Raw genomic sequence first — 22,243 nt, 5'->3', positions numbered from 1 at the left:
GTCTATTTCTAATGGCACGAGACAGGGGTGCCCACTCTCACCTTTACTCTATGTTTTGGTCATGGAACACCTGGCCGTGGCACTGCGGAACAACCCTAATGTTAATGGCGTCTGTGTTGGCGCAAAGCACCACAAATTAGCATTATATGCCGATGATCTCCTCGTGTACATTACAACTCCCATGGTTTCCTTGCCATCTTTGACTGGGGAATTCGAGCGTTTTGGACATGTGAGCAATTTCAAAGTCAACTATTCCAAATCGGAGGCATTGAATATTTCTCTTGATTCTACCTTAGCCACCCATCTCGCTCGGGTTTTCCCGTTCAAATGGCAAGCTACATCTCTAAAATACCTGGGGGTGCAAATTCCCACACACCAGTCGGATCTGTTCGCTCTGAACTACACACCCATTCTGCAGCGCACCTTGAAGGATTTAATGGCGTATGGTGGGAATCGCATATCGTGGTTTGGGCGCATTAATGCGGTAAAAATGGACATTCTACCCAAATTCCTTTACATATTCCAAACTGTCCCTATCATGATTCCAGCAAGCTTCTTCCAAGTTTTACATAGGGCCATAACTAAATTTGTTTGGGGCTCCTCTAAGCCTCGTGTTCGTTTTGCTGTCCTCAGTCGGCCGAAAAAGGAGGGGGGAGCAGGTTTGCCAGATTTTAAACGCTACCACCAAGCTGCGTTACTGATGCGATTAGTAGACTGGTTCCGTTCAGGTGCGGGTAAGCAATGGGTGCGCATTGAGAAGGCCATGTCTCCCCTAGCATTGCAGTCTCTGCCTTGGTTGTCCGCTTCTCAGCGACCTTCATCTTCTCTGCCTTACCTCACACGTCAGTTTCTTGCAGTATGGGAGAGGATCATTGCTACGATGGACATTGTTCACCGTCCAGGCCCTCTAACCCCTCTTTTTGATGATCCTTCCTTTCCTCCGGCGGTGGGTGTGGACACATTCCTCTGTTGGGAGAGACAGGACGGTAGTTTCTTGGCTAAGACTCTTACACCTGAGGGTACAATTTTGTCACAGGCTGTGGTCTCCGGGGCCTGCCCGGGGGGACGTCCGGTTTGGTGGTCCTATTTTCAATTGCGCTCCTATCTTTTGTCAATGGGCAACCGTTTTGCTTTGCTGCAGGTTAAGACTCCTCTAGAACACTACTTGTTGTTGACTACTGCCCCCTCTCTTGTGCTGTCTTTTTTACACGGGATCCTCCTCCCTAAATACGATTACTCCCAGCTGACATTCACCACCGCATGGGATGAGGAATTGGGGACTCGACACTCTGCTGAGGAGTGGGGCACATCTTTCTTCCTGGCGCATAAACTGCCGACTTCGTGCTTTGCCCAGGAAAAAAATTATAAAATTCTCACTAGATGGTATCGCTGTCCTTCTTTACTGCATAGGATATTCCCTGATGTACCTGATGAATGCTGGAGGTGTGGGGAGGCTCCTGGAACCATGCTGCACATTTGGTGGGATTGTCCCAAACTTCGTCCCTTTTGGGGAAAGATTTTTGATCTCGGAAATAAACTTTTTCATACTGAGGTTCAGACTTCGGCCTCTATTGGTTTACTCTCCATGGTTCCGGGATCACTCTCACACCTCAAAAAGAGTGTCTTTCTGCATTTTTTGACCGCAGCAAGAACAGTGATTCCTCGTCATTGGAAGTCCAGCACTGTGCCTTCCCTGAAGGAATGGGTGACGGAGGTGAATGGAATTATGAGGATGGAGGAGTTGATGTCTGCTGATGAGGGTAAAGCGGAGCTCTTTGTCCGCACCTGGGCAGTGTGGGCTGGATTCCGGGGTGGTGATGATTTACCTCTCTGGCTGGATGGCCTCTTTTGAATATCAAGACAACCTAACCAAAAACCTCGCACCATAGAAATGGCATGTAGTGGGGTCCCCTATAGCAATAGAACCTAACAACGAACCAGATGGGACATATCCCTTAAGAAAATATTGTACTCAATATAAAAAGCACAAAAAATATCTTTATTAAATATAATGACAAAATAACACAGTAATAGAAAAAGAGAGATAATACAGCATATACGGAGACATATACAGCAGGGTCAGATAGAAAAGACCATGACCAACAGAATCAACCATATACTAATGATCACTCACACGCTCAAATAATATCCAATAATAACACAAGCCCAGGGGTGTGTAATATAAATCCCACATGTAGCAAATAGAAATGAGAAGGTGGCCTGTACAATATCAGAACCTATACAAAAAGGGGAGGGCAGGATAACATGTGGCAGCATGCATATAATGATAATACGTCAGAGCCAGCACAAAAAGGGTGCAGCTAAATCGATATGTATACAATAATACGTATAAAGACAGCGCAGTATAACTTAATAGATATATGTATACTGCTAGATAGAAGTCAGCACAAGAAAAGAGTGTAGCTATTGACGTATATCAAGAGATAGTGTAGCTCAGATAGCTATAGAAAAATGCAGCTGCCATAGTTAGACAATATAGCCCAAAAGTCAGTATAGGTTTAGCAAAAGCACATACACATACCCTGAGACATGTTGAAAGAGCGTGGAGGATCAGAAGATCTGGGTGAACAAGCGCCTCGACGCGCGTTTCGCCCGATAGACCGGCTTCGTCAGGAGGCTCTTTTGAATATCTACATAAAGTCTACTTTTTGCGTGCTATATCCGTATGTGTTTCCCTTTGTTGTCTTGTGTTAGTGTCAGTTTGTCGTATAAAGTGCACTTATATGCGATAATTGTTACCCACCTGTGGGGACTGGATCCCCTAAATAATGCACTATCTTTGCTGCACTTATGGGACTGTTGTTTCCATTGCATTCTTGTATAATTTTTGCCTGCCGATTAGGAGGCTACCTCCTACTGCTGCTCTGTGTCTTTGATACTCTATGTAATATTGAAGTGTTATAGTGCACTGTATGTGAATTTTGCAAATGCATGAAACTAATGTATAGGCTGTTTTGTTGTGTAAATTTTCAAAACAAAAATCTTTGATAAAGAAAAAAATATATATTATTTTTAATTTTTCAGATGCAGCTTGTATGTATCCTGGATACCTAGAAACCATATTCTGCGCTGAAACCTGAATCCGTCAGGTCAGCGGGACTGACTGCTTCGGTGACAGCGGATCCTGGGTGTCTCTGACACGCTAACTTATGAAATGTCGGAAATACGGTAAGTGGCAGATTTGCAGCAATAACTAGACACAAGGATTTTAAAGGATTTCAACTGAATTGCTTTGCGTGATGTAACCGAGAAATTTAATATTTAATCATGGGACAACCCCTATAATACCTACAAAATGCTACGTGGTTAGAATCCCATGAGACATTTTAGAATGCTGTCTCCTGCAGGCACAATCTTGAATAAAATTTAGCTAAATATTTGAACCATACATGACAGGCGAGATATTGGATAGTAAATGCAGTTACAGCACTGACACTACAGGACTGCAGATTAATTAATATTTTGCAAATTCATGAACTCATAAAAAGAGTTTTCATATCCCAAACTGCAAGGGTGTATGAATAGAGGCGAAAACCTGCCATCTGCTGGTTATTTTAATAAAGTGCTCTGTGTAAACATACAGTCCTCGACAAATGTTTTGAGACAGACAAATTTTGGTTTTCACGAAGTTTGCTGCTTCAGTGTTTTTAGATCTTTTATTCAGATGTTTCTATATACGGAAGTACATTTATAAGCATTTCATACGTTTTTAAACTTTTATTGACAAATACATCCAGTTTTTGCAAAGACTCAATATTTACAGAGTTGACCCTTTTTCAAGACTTCTGCAATTCGCCCTGGCATGCTGGATATCAGCTCCTGGGCCAAATCCTGACTGATGGCAACCAATTCTTGCCTGATCAGTGCTTGGAGTTTATCAAAATTTCTGGGATTGAGATCTGGGGAGTTTCCTGGCCATGGACCCAAAATGTCAATGTTTTGTTCACCGAGCCACTTAGTTATCACTTTTAGGGCTTATTCAGATGAACGAGATATACGTCCGTGCAACGCGCGTGATTTTCACGTGCCTCGCACAGACCTATGTTAGTCTATGGGGCCGTTCAGACAGTCCGTGAGTTTCATGCAGCGTGTGTCCGCTGCGTAAAACTCACAACATGTCCTATATATGTGCGTTTTTCGCGCATCACGCACCCATTGAAGTCAATGGGTGCGTGAAAATTACGCGCAGCACACGGAAGCACTTCCGTGTGACGCGCGTGATTCGCGCAACAGCAGTAATAACTATGAATGAAAACAGAAAAGCACCACATGCTTTTCTGTTTACAAACATACAACAGAGTGTCATAATGATGGCGGCTGCGCGAAAATCACGCAGCCACGCATCATATGCTGCTGACACACGGAGCTGTTATGTACCTTTTGCGCGCGCACACGTGCTCGTGTGAATCCGGCCTTACTACATAGGTAGTGCAATGTATTAGAATAAAATATCTAACAATTGAACCTTTAAGTCCCCTAGTGGGACTAAAAAAAGTGTAAAAAAAAGTTGTCAAAAATATAATAAAAGTTTAAAGTGTAGCTAAATGTTCGACAAACTTCTGACATGTCATAGTGACATGCAGTGGCGTAACTACCGCCATAGCAGCCGTAGCGGCTGCTACGGGGCCCGCGGCATGTGGGGGCCCATGTCGCCCGCCTGCACGGGCCCCCACCATGGCCGGAGGCTCCGCTAGCAGCCGCTATAGCTGCTACAGCGGGACGCCACTGAACACTACGGCAGAGCAGGGGATACATGTGTGATTGCTGGCAGCGATAGGGAGAACGGGGGACCGAAAGTCCCCTGAAATTCTCAATCACAAACCTCTGACTTCTGGGGTCTGTCGGCAGCTCCATAGAAATGAATGGAGCGCCGGTCGCGCTTGTGCGCATGCGTGACCAGCACTCCTTTCATTTTTATTGAGCTGCGCAGACGCCGGAAGTCAGAGGTTAGTCATGGAGAACTTGGGGGGACTTTCGGTCCCCCGTTCTCCCTATCGCTGCCAGCGATCACACATGTATCCCCTATCCGGTGGATAGGGGATACATGTCTTTTGTAGGACACACTGTAGGTCGCATTTTTTTGGGAGGGGGGACGCTGTATGGCGTTCCCTACAGGGGGGGGCTGTATGGCGTTCCCTACAGGGGGGGGCTGTATGGCATTCCCTACAGGGTGCTGTATGGCGTTATCTACAGGGGGGCTGTATGGCGTTATCTACAGGGGGCTGTATGGCGTTATCTACAGGGGGGCTGTATGGCCTTCTCTACAGGGGGGGTTGTATGGCGTTCGCGCCATACAGCCCCCTCTGTAGATAACGCCATACAGCCCACCCTGTAGAGAACGCTATACAGCCCCCCTGTAGAGAACGCCATACAGCCCCCACTGTAGAGAACGCCATACAGCCCCCCTGTAGATAACGCCATACAGACCCCTCTGTAGATAACGCCATACAGCCCACCCTGTAGAGAACGCCATACAGCCCCCCTGTAGAGAACGCCATACAGCCCCCACTGTAGAGAACGCCATACAGCCCCCCTGTAGATAACGCCATACAGCCCCCTCTGTAGATAACGCCATACAGCCCTCTCTGTAGATAACGCCATACAGCCCCCTCTGTAGATAACGCCATACAGCCCCCTCTGTAGATAACGCCATACAGCCCCCCTGTAGAGAACGGCATACAGAGGCCCCCCTGTAGAGAACGCCATACAGAGTCCCCCGTGTAGATAACGCCATACAGAGTCCCCCCTGTAGATAACGCCATACAGAGTCCCCCTCTGTAGATAACGCCATACAACCCCCCTGTAGAGATCAGCCCCCTTTGTAGATAACGCCATACAGCCCCCTTTGTAGATAACGCCATACAGCCCCCTCTGTAGATATCTACAAAGGGGGCTGTATGGCGTTATCTACAGAGGGGGCTGTATGGCGTTATCTACAGGGGGCTGTATGGCGTTATCTACAGGGGGCTGTATGGCGTTATCTACAAAGGGGGCTGTATGGCGTTATCTACAAAGGGGGCTGTATGGCGTTATCTACAAAGGGGGCTGTATGGCGTTATCTACAAAGGGGGCTCTATGGCGTTATCTACAAAGGGGGCTGTATGGCGTTATCTACAAAGGGGGCTGTATGCCGTTATCTACAAAGGGGGCTGTATGGTGTTATCTACAAAGGGGGCTGTATGGCGTTCTCTACAGTGGGGGCTGTATGGCGTTATCTACAAAGGGGGCTGTATGGCGCTATCTACAGGGGGGCTGTATGGCGCTATCTACAGAGGGGGCTGTATGCCGTTATCTACAGAGGGGGCTGTATGGCGTTATCTACAAAGGGGGCTGTATGGCGTTATCTACAAAGGGGGCTATATGGCGTTCTCTACAGTGGGGGCTGTATGGCGTTATCTACAAAGGGGGCTGTATGGCGTTATCTACAGGGGGCTGTATGGCGTTATCTACAGGGGGCTGTATGGCGTTATCTACAGGGGGGCTGTATGGCGTTATCTACAGGGGGCTGTATAGTGTTATCTACAGGGGGCTGTATGGCGTTATCTACAAAGGGGGCTATATGGCGTTCTCTACAGTGGGGGCTGTATGGCGTTATCTACAAAGGGGGCTGTATGGCGTTATCTACAAAGGGGGCTGTATGGCGTTATCTACAAAGGGGGCTGTATGGCGTTATCTACAAAGGGGGCTATATGGCGTTCTCTACAGTGGGGGCTGTATGGCGTTATCTACAAATGGGGCTGTATGGCGTTATCTACAGGGGGCTGTATGGCGTTATCTACAGGGGGCTGTATGGCGTTATCTACAGGGGGGCTGTATGGCGTTATCTACAAAGGGGGCTGTATGGCGTTATCTACAGGGGGGCTGTAAAAAAGGCACTATCTACAAGGGGGGGGTTGTGTGACACCCAGGGGAGGGGGGGCCCCAGTCAAAAGTTTGCTATGGGGCCCAGTCTTTCCTAGTTACGCCCCTGGTGACATGTCAGAAGTTTGTATTGGTGGGGTCCGAGCACAGAGACCCCCACCAATCACTAGAACGACGCAGCTGAAGTGCTCGTGTGAGTGCTCAGTTGCTTCGTGTCTGTTCGGCTATTTCCAGAAAGCCGATGTATCAGTGTACGGGCTCATAGACTTTCTATTGAGTCCGTACACCGATACATTTATTTCCGGAAAAAGCCGAACAGAAACGAAGCAGCTGAGCGCTCACACAAACTCTTCAGCTGCTTCGTTCTAGCGATTGGTCGGGGTCTTTGTGCTCCGTGCTCGGACCCCCAACAATACAAACTTCTGACAAGTCACTATGACATGTCAGAAGTTTGTCGAACGTTTATCTACACTTTAAAGTTATAAAATAAAACACAATCACCCTTTTTCACTTATCAAGTTCTTTATTATTGAAAAAGATAAATAAAGCATATATATTTGGTATCGCCGCGACCGTAACGGCCTGAACTATAAAAATATAATGTTATTTATTCCATGCAGTGAACAGCGTACAAAAAAAGGAAGAAACAATGCCAGAATTTCTGTTTTTTGGTCACTTTGCCCTACAAATATTGGTCTAAAAAGTGATCAAAATGTATCAAAAAATTGTACTGTAAAGGATCTGCCAGGCACAACTTCTGTGTATACGCCCATAGGTAATCAGTCTGCACCTGAGTCTATGTCTCTGAGACTGACTCCAGCTTCCACCACTCAGGATGGCAGGCTTAGGAGTGGGAGAGCCTATCGCAGCCTGGCCAGACGGAGCTAGCTCCCGCCCTCTGTCTAATTATACCTGCCTTTCCTGTTCCTCCTTTGCTTGTGATTCTTCTCGTGTGGTTTCCTGGCCCAGCTACAGCTTCTAACTATTTGATCCTGCTCCATACTGACCCTGGCTTTCTGACTACTCTCCTGCTCTGCATTTGGTACCTCGTGCACTCCTGGTTTGACTCGGCTCGTTCACCACTCTTGTTGCTCACGGTGTTGCCGTGGGCAACTGCCCCATTTCCCTTTGCTTTGTGTTCCCTTGTCTGTTTGTCTCATGCACTTACTGAGCGTAGGGACCGCCGCCCAGTTGTACCCCGTCGCCTAGGGCGGGTCATTGCAAGTAGGCAGGGACAGATTGGCGGGTAGATTAGGGCTCACTTGTCCGTTTCCCTACCCCCGTCATTACATGTACCTATAAAAACTATAGTTCATCCTGCAAAAAACAAGCCCTCATACAGGTTCGTTGATAAAAAAAAAATTAAAAAGTTATGGTTCTAACAACATGGCGACAAAAAAAATACATTCTTTTTACAAAAGTAATTTTATTGAGAAAAAAATGGTAAAACATAAAAAAGTGCTATAAATTTGGTATCGATGGAATCGTACTGACCCGCAGAATAAAGTTAATTTATAATGCATGGTAAATGCTGTATAAAAAAAACAACTAAAACATTATGCCAGAATTGCTGTTTTTTGGTCACCTTGACTCCCAAAAGGTAGGATAAAAAGTGATCAAAAAACATTTACCCCAAAATTGTACCAATAAAAACTACAGCTCGTCCTGCAAAAAAAATCCCTCATACCACTACGCCTATGAAAATATAAAATTAGTTAAGGCTCCAATAAGAGGGGAACATTTCTTCTGTTTCAAGAGGTGATTTATCAAGGCCCTAAAATCAGGGAACCAAGAAGGGGAGGGCCCAAACATATCTGCTAGAAGCGAGGATGCCCGTATTATAGCAGGACAACACTTCCCAGCAATTATACCACCTGACTATGCCCCTGATGTACTCTGCCCAGCTTACATGTACCCCCACATTATAAACTAAAATACCAGTAAAACTCCAAGAAAAACTACTACCAAGCAAAATCCACGCTCCAAAAGCCAAATGGCGCTCCCTCCCTTCTGAGCCCTACAGTGTGCCCAAACAGCCGTTTACTTCCACATATATCCAAATGTAAGGGAAAAGGGAGGATAGATAGGGAATAGCGATGTAACAAAAAACGTATCTTTTATTGTATTACCTTTAAAATATGCATCTATATGGTATTTATTTTTTTATGTGTTCCCAGAAGGAGCCGAAAGTTACTTGGCGAAACACGCGTCGGGACGCTACGATAGTACACTTAGGCCTCATGCACACGACCGTAAAAACTCCCGTTATTACGGGTCGTAATTACGACCCCTAATAACGGGCTCATAGACTTCTATTGGCGACGGGTGCCTTCCCGTTTTCTCACGGGAAGGTGCCCGTGCAGTTGAAAAAGATAGAACATGTCCTATTTCAGGCCGTAATAACGGCACGGACAGTCCATAGAAGTCTATGGAGCTCTCGTAATGACGGGTGGCTACATGTGTGCACCCGTCATTACGGCAGCGTTGCTAAGCGACGTCAGTAAATAGTCACTGTCCAGGGAGCTGAAAGAGTTAACTGATCGGCAGTAACTCTTTCAGCACCCTGGACAGTGACTACCGATCAGAATAAACCTGTAAAAAATAAAAATCAAAGACGTTCATACTTACCGAGAACTTCCTGCTTCCTCCAGTCCGGTCTCCCGCCCGTTGCCTTGGTGACGCGTCCCTCTCGACATCCGGCCCGACGTCCTGGATGACGTTTCAGGCCATGTGACCGCTGCAGCCAATCACAGGTCAATCACAGGCTGCAGCGGTCACATGGACTGCCGCGTCATCCAGGGATGTCGGGCTGGATGTGAAGAGAGGGACGCGTCACCAAGACAACGGCCGGGTAAGTATGAATTTCTTTAACTTTTATTACAGAAAAGGCTGTCCCTTCTCTCTATCCTGCACTGATAGAGAGAAGGGGCTGCCGATTAGTGCAGTGCTATTTTGCCGCCAAAAACGTGCTCGTAAATACGGGTGGAATACGTGTGACACCGGACCCATATTTACGAGCACGGGTTCGTAAATACTGGTGCAAAACGGGTGGAATACGTGTGACACCGGACCCGTATTTACGCCAGTATTTACGGGTGGGAAAAAATACGGTCGTGTGCATGAGGCCTAAGGGACAGCTAATTTATCCACAAGGGTCAGCTAGTAGCCCAACATAATGTCACATCTCTGGCACACACTGGCGAATACATATATCGAAGGGAGGAAACAGGAGAGGTGGACACGGCCGACCGCCTCTCCACGTGTGCATGCCGGAGATCGTGCAGAATTCACAATAGACGCTGCACGGATTGATCGTTGATAAATGAATGGGCTTTGTTATCTATATACATTGACAAATAGGAGTGTGTGTGTGTTAAATAAAGAAGGCTCACTGTACAAATAAGCGGACACTCGGGTGTGGTGAGGCTGGCATATACAATATTAAGAACATAGAGTGTTGACTGAAAGCATCTTTCCTGTAGAATAGTAAATAACCCACCTAACCTACTATTGTCATATCTTTTTAAATTATATAATATAAAAAAAAATAATAAAAAGAAATATTAGCATATAGATACATATTTTACAGGTAATACAATAAAAGTTACGTTTTTTGTTACATCGTTATTCCCTATCTATCCTCCCTTTTCCCTTACATTTGGATTTAATTTGTGGTGGTGTACACCAGATGTAAAAACAAAATTGCAGGATACAATTCTATCTACTTCCACATATATGGCATTGCCATATCCGGGAGAACCCTTTTAACAATTTTTGGGGTGTGTGTCTCCAGTGCCACAAGATGGGCACAACATATTTGCCACAGAAATGGCATATCTAGGGAAAATCCGCAGCGCAATCATTTATGGAAAAGACCCGTGGGGTGAAAATGCTCATTACACCCCTTCATAAATGCCTTGAGGGGCGTAGTTTCCAAAATGGGGTCACTTCTCAGGGGTTTCTTTTATTATTTCACATCAGGGCCCCTCAAATGTGAACCTATACTTTGCAAATTGTAAAATTAGGCCTCAATTTTGCATGGTACTCTTTCACTCCGGAGCCCTGTCGAATGTCCAGGCAAAATATTAGGGCCACATGTAGGGTGTTTCAAAAACCGGGAAACACAGCATAATAATTAGAGAGCTGTCATGTTTTGGTGGCACAAGACATATTGGCATATCTATGGAAAAATTCAAATATTCACTCTGCAACATTGAGTGCATACTAATTTCTGCAAAACACTTGTGGGGTTAACATGCTCACTACACCCCTAAGTGAATGCTTGAGGGGTTTAGTTTCCAAAATGGGGTCACTTCTGGGGGGGGGGGTTCCACTGTTTTGGTCCCACAGGGGCTTTGCAAATACGACATAGTGCCCAGAAATCAATCCAGCAAAAATCTGTAATCCAAAAGCCAAATGGCACTCCTTCCCTACTGTGTGCCCAAACAGCAGTTTATGAACACATATGGGGTATTGCCGTAATGTTGGGGTGCTATTTTTTCTTTATTTGTTGAGAAAATGAAAAATTTTGAGCTAAAGCTAAATTTTTATTTTTTTTCCCCCACTTACCAATTCTAATAAAATCTATGTAACACCTGTGGGGTCAAAATGCCTACTACACCCCTAGATGAGTTCCTCAAGGGGTGTCGTTTTGTAAATGGGGTCACTTTTGGGTACTTTCCTCTGTACTGGTACCTTAGGGGCTTTGCAAAAGAGACATGGTGTCAAGAAACCAATCCAGCAAATTCTGTGCTCCAAAAGCTAAATGGCGCTCCTTCCTTTCTGATCCTTGCCGTGTTCCCAAACAGCAGTTTATGACCACATATGGGGTATCTCCGTACTCCAGAGAAGTTGCTTTACAAATGTAAGGAATTTTTTTCTTCTTTATTCCTTGTGGACATTGTTGTTTTTTTAGCTAAAACTACATCTTATTGGAAAAAAAATTCATTTTTCATTTTCACATAGAAATTAGAATAAAATATATGAAACACCTGTGGAGTCAAAATGCTCACTACACCCCTAGATGAATTCCTTGTGGGGTGTATTTGCCAAAATGGGGTCTTTTTGGGGTGTTTCCTTTGTTTTGGCATCACAAAACCTCTTCAAACCTAACATTTTGCCTAAAATATATTCTAATAAAAAGAAGTCCATTTGGAGGCCTGTGTTTCAGTCCATTTGCACAATAAGGCCACATGTGGGATATTTCTAAAAACTGCAGAATCTGGGCAATAAATATTGAGTTGTGTTCCTCTGGTAAAACCTTCGGTGTTCCAGAAAAAAAATAATTGTAAAATTAATTTCTGCAAAAAAAAAATGAAATTTTTAGACGTCACCTCTACTTTGCTTTAATTCTTGTGAGGCGTCTAAATGATTAAGAAACTTTCTAAATGCTGTTTTGAATACTTTGAGGGGGTGCAGTCTTTAAAATGGGGTAACTTATGGGGGTTTGTATTGTATGGACCCTTAAAGAGGCTCTGTCACCAGATTTTGCAACCCCTATCTGCTATTGCAGCAGATCGGCGCTGCAATATAGATTACAGTAACGTTTTTATTTTTAAAAAACGAGCATTTTTGGCCAAGTTATGACCATTTTTGTATTTATGCAAATGAGGCTTGCAAAAGTACAACTGAGCGTGTTGAAAAGTAAAAGTACAAGTGGGCGTGTATTATGTGCGTACATCGGGGCGTTTTTACTTCTTTTACTAGCTGGGCGTTCTGACGACAAGTATCATCCACTTCTCTTCAGAACGCCCAGCTTCTGGCAGATCACGCTGTGACGTCACTTCCCCAGGTCCTGCATCGTGTCAGACGAGCGAGGACACATCGGCACTAGAGGCATCAGTTGATTCTGCAGCATCAGCGTTTGCAGGTAAGTAGCTACATCGACTTACCTGCAAACGCCGATGCTGCTGCAGAATCATCTGTAGCCTCTGGTGCCGATGTGGCCGACACGATGCAGGACCTGAGGCAGGAAGTGAGTGACGTCACAGATCTGCACCGCCAGAAGCTGGGCGTTCTGAAGAGAAGTGGATGATACTTCTCGTCAGAACCCCCAGCTAGTAAAAGAAGTAAAAACGTCCTGATGTACGCACATAATACACGCCCAGTTGTACTTTTACTTTTCAACACTCCCAGTTGTACTTTTGCAAGCCTCATTTGCATAAATACAAAAATGGTCATAACTTGGCCAAAAATGCTCGTTTTTTAAAAATAAAAACGTTACTGTAATCTACATTGCAGCGCCTATCTGCTGCAATAGCAGATAGGGGTTTCAAAATCTGGTGACAGAGCCTCTTTAAAGCCACTTTACAACCAACTGGTCCCTGTAAAAATAGCCTTTTACATTTTTGGGGAAAATCTGAGAAATTGCTGCTAAAGTTCTAAGCCTTGTAACGTCCTAGAAAAATAAAGGGACATTCAAAAAACGATGCCATTCTAAAGTAGATATATGGGAGATGTTAATTAGCAACTATTTTGTATTGATATTACTGTCTTCCAAGCAGATACATTTAAATTTAGAAAAATGAAAATTTTTCGCTAAACTTTGCTGTTTTTCACAATTAAATACTGAATGTAATGACCAAATTTTACCACTAACTTAAAGTCCAAGGTGTCATGAGAAAACAATCTCAGAATCGCTTGGATAGGTAAAAGCATTCCAAAGTTATTACCACATAAAGTGATACGTCAGATTTTAAAAATAAGGCTCTGTCAGGAAGGTCAAAAGTGGCTGCAGCAGGAATGGAGTAAGGGTATGTGCACACGATAGCATTTACGTGCGAAAAGACAGACTGTTTTCAGGAGAAAAAAGCTGCCTCGTTTCAGTCGTAAATGCTCCTCCTCGCATTTTGCGAGGCTTCTCTGACAGCCGTAAATTTTGAGCTGTGCTTCATTGAGTTCAATGAAGAACGGCTCAAATTGCGTCTGAAAGAAGTGTCCTGCACTTCTTTTGACGAGGCTGTATTTTTACGCGTCGTCGTTTGACAGCTGTCAAACGACGACGCGTAAATGACAGGTTGTCTGCACAGTACGTCGGTAAACCCATTCAAATGAATGGGCAGATGTTTGCCGACGTATTGTAGCCCTATTTTCAGGCGTAAATCGAGGCATAATACGCCTCGTTTACGCCTGAAAATAGGTCGTGTGAACCCAGCCTAAGGCGGGATTCACACGACCGGGTCGCGTCCGAGCACGAGTGCCGGCCGGTAAAATCGGCCATTCTGCCCGGCCGGTTTGCATTAAGTTATGCATCCGTGCCGGGCCGGGCAGATCCGGACAGTGACATCAGCGGCAACTCCTGAAGGGGAATCCCCATGTGTTCGGGGATTCCGCTTCAGGAGTTTCCCCTGATGTCACTGCCCAGATATGGACAGAGACATCAAGCGCTCTGTCCAGGAGCGGAATCCCCGAACACACGGGGATTCCGCTCCTTCAAGGAGCTAAAGTGCGGGTAGCACTATAGCAGAGCGGGGAGATACCTCCCTGCTCTGCTATAGTGGCGTCGCTACAGTAGTAGCAGCTGCAGCAGCTGCTGCAGCTGCTAGCGGCGCCATCAAAGGTGTCGCCGGGCCAGGGCGCTTTTAAAACAAGCAGGAGAAGGGAGCCAGCGCAGCGCTCCCTTCCACCTGCTGTACACCCCGGCCCTGCCACACCGTGTACAGCGATGCCATTCGTCAGAATGGCATCAACTCCTCCTCCTCACATGCACTCTGCGCTGTGAGGAGGAGGAGATAGAGCGCAAGAGCCGGAAAACCCGACCGTCACTCGGGACACATCCCGGTGATGGCCGGGTATTACCCGGCCCCATAGACTTCTATGGGAGCCGGGCGGCCGGGTACCCGGGCGAAAATAGAGCATATCCTATTTTTTGATGGGCGGTTTTCCCGGCCGTCAAAAAATCGGTCGTGTGAATAGCCCCATTAGGGGTCTATTATTCCTAATGCAGCCGGGTGCCGGCCGATTTATGAATGGCCGGCACCCGGCCGGGAAACCCTGCCGTGTGAATGAGGCCTAACAGAAGAAGACAATGATTTCAAGACCCATCCCCGTTTTAAAGCAACCAGTCTGCTCCTATAATTCAATCAGCATGACAGAGTGATATCAGCTGCCTTGTCCTCGTTACACTTTCTCCTGAGGTAACGAGATCATCACTGAAATTATGTTAGCAGGTCATTTTGTGGCATGGCTGAAATGCACTGGAAATGTTTTTTTGTGATTAAATTAATTTTCATGGCAAGGAATGACAGAGCAATTAATTGCAATTCATCTGATCACTTTTCATAACAATCTAGAGTTAATGCAAATTGACACTATAAAAACTGAAGCAGCAAACTTTCTGAAAACCAAAATTTGTGTCAGTCTGAAAACTTTTGGCCAGGCCTACACTACCTGACTTTCTACATTTATCATATGTTCATCCTATAGAACTACTGTACGTCTACCACAGAAACGTACAGAGATTTTACTCACACTAATCAAAATAAAGTTTTTTCCCCGCAAAGTTTTAACCCCTAATGACCGACATATTGGGTTTTCACCACAGCCGTTCAGGAGACTTTTGATGCGCTGCTGTTTTATGGTGGTGTTCAGAAGATGATTGCAGAGCTATGCCCTGTACAATCCCGATGCTCAGGATGTTGCGAACAGTGAAAGTATGTGATCCCCTTGTCATCACAGATCAGCTTATACAATTTCATCAAAATGTGTGCTAAGAAGAAACATAGTAAGGATGTAATATAAAATCATTCTGCTTTCCATCCTAAAGCTCTTTGCTTGTGAAGTGTAAAGCTGGTTTCACATGATCACAATACAGACACATTTTACTGCAGGATTTATAGTGCCAATACCTGCACCCCTCGCAGATGTACTGAACCAAACTTAGATCATAACAAATCGTATGGTTTTTGCGGCTGTAATACTGACATTAAACATACGATTCTGTTATGGCTGTGTGAAACCAGTCTGAGAAAATGACACTTATTAAAAAGGTTGTCTCATAAAGAAAACCCATTTTTAAATAGGTCTGGCTTTTCCCATGCTGGCAGTGCAGGACCGCTTTCCTTTTGCTGCACGGGTCTTCCCGAACACCTCCTTTTCTTTTCAGTTTTGTTGACCGATTTCCTGATTTGGTGGGGAGTATGATATCTATGTTATACGTTATTTCTGTTCATGTCAGCGGCCTGAACATCCCTTGGGGATAGCCATAAGCGGCTTTCCCTAGGGGATCACAGCCTATTGTTGTGGGTTAGAGAAGTCAGAAAACTATATGTATACCTTACCTGTATGCTGAAATATGATCACCTGAAGTTTCAGGCCCACAACCTGCACTGCCTAACTGAGAAATTCTGATAGCAACATTTACTATTTTTATTTCTGTCAGCTGCAGTAAAGGGCCATGATCTTTGGCTCAAAATACAAGAGGAGAATCCACAATGGTCTTGGTAAGACCACTGGTACTCCTGAAGATAAGGGCCAGAGAAGCTGCCCCACCCAACCACCCACAATTTTGTTTGGTATTTTGTTATTTATTGTGTAGTTAAATCTGTTGTCACGGTCTTCTTTGTTGTACAGGGGTAAGACGCTCAAGGTTTGAGGGAACATATGTTTGGTTAATTATCAGGCTTGAGCTATGCCTGCTCGTGAAATGGTTAACTTCCTTTTAGATTAAATTTGGTTATGAGTACAATGTTGGTTTTCTATTAACTATTTAAACCTTTAATAAAGAGGCAGTGGGCTATTTTATACCCACCATCCGGTTGTACTATATTTCAATTAAAGGTTAAAGAGGCTCTGTCACCACATTATATGTGCCCTATCTCCTACATAAGGCATCATACACTCCTCTCCATTCATTTAGACAGCAGAATCGCGTTCTTACTAGAACATGATCTGCAGCCACATACACAGTGTCCAGTGTCCTGATAATGAATACACATGACCATCCAGCCTGGACGTCATGTGTATTCAGAATCCTGACACTTCTGAATCTTTTCTGTGAGATTCCAGCAACGGATACGAAATCTCGCGAGATTACGGAGGTAAACGAGTTTTCGTTTCCCTTGCTGTAAATCTCAGAGAAAAGATTCAGAAGTGTCAGGATTCTGAATACACATGACGTCCAGGCTGGATGGTCATGTATATTCATTATCAGGACACTGGATTAATGTTAATCAAGCAGAATCGCTGTGTATGTGGCTGCAGATCATGTTCTAGTAAGAACGCGATTCTGCTGTCTAAATGAATGGAGAGGAGTGCATGATGCCGATTGGTCAGCGTCATACACTCCTCTGTACAACGCCCACTTGGTCGAAAGTAAAAATACGCCCACTTGGGCATTAAGAAACTCATTAGCATAAACCAAAATCGCTCCTAACGTTGTGAAAATAGATCGTTTTTTTAAATAAAAAGCATTACTGTCACCTACATTACAGCGCCGATCTCCTTATTTAGGAGATAGGGCACTTATAATGTGGAGACAGTCTCTTTAAGTTTATGATTAGTAATCCCATGTACTTTCTATCCTCTTAATTAGACTGTGATTGGGGATGAATCGTTAGTTTTATGAGGTATTTAATGTCAAAAAGTATTTGTGATTTCTCCAATATTTTTCCGTGTTCTGGAATAAGCCCAATTGGGCAGTACGGAAACACCCGAGCTTGCTGCGCTACGCTGTTTAAATAACTCCCATCGAAGTGAACGGGAGTTATAGAAACAGCGTAACAAAGCGAGCTACGCTGTTTCCAGAACTTGGGAGCTACAGAAACATTGTGACTGGAGCCCAGAGACAGTGAGAGAAGGTAGTGCAGGGGTTGCGGGCGCCTGTTCTAGAGGTACGTGCGGGTGCCAGAGGTGGGACCCGCATCTATCGTACATTAATGGGATATCCTATAGCTATGACATAAATGTTTGAGATGAGAATACACTTTCAATGGTGTAGAAGGATGCATGTATCACCTATATTTTTTTCCCTAATTAAAACCAATCTAATCTGTTTTTATTTTTTGATTGAAGAATTTGTAATTCTATTTTCTGTATATGATTATAGGGGAACCCTTCTCGTCTGAGCTGCTTGTTAACAGCATTTGGAGATATGATTTACAGCAGCCACATGGACCAAGGAATCTATGAACAGGAAGGGGACTCATTAACTTCTATGGGAGTATATTCTAGGCATGTTTCGTGTCCTGTGCAATGATCATTGTGCAACAAGGTATAGCTGTGTCCATCACCATGGTGGATACTGCATTATCTATATAAGTGTTACCTGTCATTATAATTCTGCCTGTGATGATAATGATATGACTGCTGAGAAGTGATCTCTACAGAACAGGAAGTGTCAGTCTATTGTGAGGTTCAGTGGCCAGAGTAAAAACTGCAATATTTCCGGATTAAGATCTAATATAGATAATGACATAGAAAATAAAAAAATAAAAAAAACACCCAAAAATCTTAAAAAATTTGTTTAACATAAAAACTTGATGTAAACAATATGATGACACATGCCCCTTAATGTGATTGAAAAAATAACGGGTGTTTTAATCTCCTGGAAAAATAGAGGTATAAACTATGTTTGTAAGGGTATGTTCACACGCAGTGTTTTCAGACGTAATTCGGGCATTTTACGCCTCGAATTACGCCTGAAAAAACGCCCCTAATACGCCTACAAACATCTGCCCATTGCTTTCAATGGGTTTACGATGTTCTATTCCCACAAACCTTAATTTTACAGGCTCAACAAAAGAAGTGCAGGACACTTCGTGGGACGTTTTTGGAAGCGTTTTTCATTGACTCCATTGAAAAACAGCTCCAAAAGCGGCCGTAAAAAACGCTGCGAAAAACGCGAGTTGTTAAAAAAAAATTCTGAAAATCAGGAGCTGTTTTTGCCTGAAAACAGCTTCGTATTTTCAGACGTTTTTGCTCACTGCGTGTGAACACACCCTAACATTTGTCATAATGGGAAACTGAAATCCTTCAAGGAATTGCAGGTGGATTCTTATTTGCCTCAAAGGGAGCTATTTTCATATATATGGATAAGGACATGCTACTGATCATACATAAAACAAGTATGTATTTAAACTTGTATCTGGTGAAATACTTGTGTTATGGCCGCGATTGAGGACTGCCGGCATCTTCCACTTACCGGCAGCCGCAACCGCAGACCTCTGAACATTTGCCGGCGTCTCGTCCCTTCCGAGACCTCGGCTCACACTGAACTCCTCTTCGGCTGATGCTCGCACGCACCAGGAATAACTTCCCCAGCCTATCCCAACACTTCCAGAACTTTAAAACGAACTCTGCCCATTCCTTCCTTGCCTGAGCAATGTTGTGTCTTCCCTACGTTTGTCTCGCAAATGGTTCCTGTATCCTGTTTCCCGTATTCGTGTCTAGTTCTACTGACTAAGTCGAGTGTCAGAGACGACTTCATCATCTGTGTCTGGTGCATGTGCCAAACCAAGTGTCCGAGACGACTTCACCATCTGTGTTCGGTGCAAGGGCCAAACAGAGCGTCCGAGATGACTGCACTACTCCAGTCCGGTGTCCTAGCCAAGTCCAGGGTCTGAGACGACGGTACTACTCCAGTCCGGTGTCCTAGCTGAACGTCATTATCCTGCACATGCCTGTTTCCCCTGACTGTCCGGCATTTACCCACGCATGACCTTCCAAATACTTTATCTTTACTGACCCTCACAGACTCTGTTGATCAGCAGCTGCTCCGTTACAGCAGAGTGGCCTAGTGGGTCCACATATCTGCAAGTTGTTACAACTTGAGCATATGTTTAGGTGTACCAATAGAAAGAAAATCCTCTCCAAGCTTTAGAAGTTTACATAAAGAAAGATTTTGTAATGGTAAAACTTAAAGGGAACCTGTCATCCGTTTTGATGCCTCAAAACGGCTGACAGAGCAATATAGGGGACAGGGAGGGCATTTAAACATACCTTTTCTTCTAGGTCATGCAAGTTGCATGACTGAGAAACTGACGTTTGATTCTCCCAGCGCGGAAGTTGTAAGTGCCAATCTCTCCTCTGAGTAACCGCTCTAGCGGCCAATCAGGAGATCGATGGAGCCGTCACTCAGAGCAGAGGGGTAGGAGTACTTGCACTGCAAGCCCCACCTTAGTAGCACTTGCTTTTGACGCGCTGGGGGAATTAAACAATGCAACTTGCATGACCTAGACAAAAGGTATATTTAAAATGCCTCAAAACTGCAGACAGAGCAAACAAAAAGGGGTGGAAGAAATAGGTCTTATAAACAACACACAATGGGAAAATATACAAAATTATAGTAATTTTTTGTAGTAGTAACCATCATAAGTTGATTCAGTTTAATAATATGCACATTTTATATAGCTCTCCTTTATTCTTATATAAAACAAGAAAAATGTAATAGCTCTTGTCCCAGGTGTTTCTCTCAAGAGGCAAACAGGTAAAATATTATATGGAGCTGTTGCTGGATAGAAGAATACTGGTTGAGGGTTTACGAGACTATTCAAAAAAGATTGGGAGTTGAGTGGTTTTTAACCCCTTTAACTGGTTTACTGGACTTTGTTAATAATATTAAATGTACAAAATCTGCGATGACATTTTTTCAAGCTAATGTTCCTGGCTAGACTCGTCATAGCAAGGATTTGGCTATCTCCTAATACAACCTCCATTTATGAATGGCTTAATTGAATTAATAAAGTAACTGCTTATGAACGCTACTTAAACATACAAAAAAAAAAAAAAAAAGAAAAATCTTAAAAATATTTCTCAACCTTGGAACTCTATTGTCATGTTACGTATACAGTATTGAACGGGTCTATAGGTGTTTAGTTATTTCTCTGTCCTACTCAGGAAAAGGTAGTGAGGAGACAGTTAAGAGTTAGGTGTGGGGAGGGGGTAAGGAACAAATTAAATTGTAAATCTGTTGTTTCTGTAAAAATGAAATGTTTAATTATCAAATTAAAATAAAATTAAAAAAAATTCTATTAAAAAAAACTTAAAAGAATACATAGCACTAAATCAGCGCTGTGGCTCCTTCATTCTTTTGTTTTTGCTGTGCGGTTCATGATTGTCCAGCAACATCTAGGAGCACAACCGCTGAGGGTACAGGCACCCTTAGGGTAAGGCCTCACGGTACCATTCATATGGCCACTGTGCCGCCGAAAACCTTGCCAGCATGCTGTTCGGCGCGGTTGTCCAATTGCTTGCTAACAGCCGTGCATGAGGCCATTCCCATTATTAGATGATTCTTACAGGTGGCAAGTGAGTATCTGTTTAACTATAAGCTTGCCAGGCCAAATACAAATAAGATACATTTTGGGGTAGCAAAAAAAATACATGTATTAGTTCATGCAATTTATTACCCATAATCACCTGTTTGAATGTGGAGCTACCTGGTGCTACAACATTTTAGAGTAATATATATATATATATATATATATATATATATATATATATATATATATATATATAAATAAAACAACAGAAAGCAGCAGCACTCAGTAGATGTAAACGTATAGGTGCCAGGCAAGTCGTCCCGATCCAAGGACAGAGCAATATACAAAAGTAGAGATCTTGCAGCACTCCTAATGTGAAAAAATAGTGGTTTTATTTAGCCAACAAACAGCGACGTTTCTGTCCAACAATAGGACCTTTATCAAGCTTGATAAAGGTCCTATTGTTGGACAGAAACGTCGCTGTTTGTTGGCTGAATAAAACCACTATTTTTTCACATTAGGAGTGCTGCAAGATCTCTACTTTTGTATATATATAACACACCGTAATATGAAATTAATTAGCACATTGTTTTTGATCTTTTTTTTTCTAATTAATTGTAGGATTGTACTTTACTTACACCTCCCATTGTAATTCCATCAACCAGTGCCACATATGTTTTTTTGAAAGAACCTGAGAAAAGAAAAAAACATAAAAAGAATCAATCTCAAACTTTGTCTCTACTTTTTAAGGAATAACATTCAGTTAATATTGGTGACTTACCCCTGCCAAACAGAACAACGAAGGGGCCACGGCGCTCAAGAAAGACAAGCCACTGTTGACTATGTCAACGATAGGCCATCAATTTTATAGTCCCAGAGAACTTCTTTTAATCAATATAACTGGTGAAATTTTGTACTGTATGTATAGCCCCTATTGAGTTCTCAAGCTGAGGTTTCTTCTATGAAGAGTTTTATTATTTTCATTACAGCAGATAATTCAATCTTTGCTTAGCCAATGTCAGTGGTTAGAGTGTAAGGGTGTATTCACACGTGCAGGTTTTGAACTGGTTTTATTCAGGTTTCTTTCATGCAGCTTTTGAAGCCAAAACCTGGTGTAGATCAAAAAGGGAGAAAACGTATAAAGGACATATACTAAGTCTCTA

At 43.6% G+C, this 22,243-nt stretch overlaps 1 protein-coding gene across 1 annotated transcript in view; it reads right to left on the bottom strand.

Moving 5' to 3' along the window:
- The window catches only part of HIBCH (3-hydroxyisobutyryl-CoA hydrolase), a 267,813-nt gene that overhangs the window by 141,670 nt on the left and 103,900 nt on the right, over positions 1-22,243 (bottom strand). Inside the window, exon 6 of the mRNA XM_075829922.1 lies at positions 21,719-21,771. Coding sequence (XP_075686037.1) covers positions 21,719-21,771 — 53 coding nt within the window. The remainder of the gene's footprint in view (positions 1-21,718; positions 21,772-22,243) is intronic.

This window comes from Rhinoderma darwinii, chromosome 6 (assembly GCF_050947455.1).
Source record: "Rhinoderma darwinii isolate aRhiDar2 chromosome 6, aRhiDar2.hap1, whole genome shotgun sequence".
In the NCBI taxonomy this organism is placed as follows: Eukaryota; Metazoa; Chordata; class Amphibia; order Anura; family Rhinodermatidae; genus Rhinoderma; species Rhinoderma darwinii.
The sequence above is the reverse complement of the archived record's forward strand: the minus strand, read 5'-3'. Positions and strand labels throughout refer to the sequence as shown.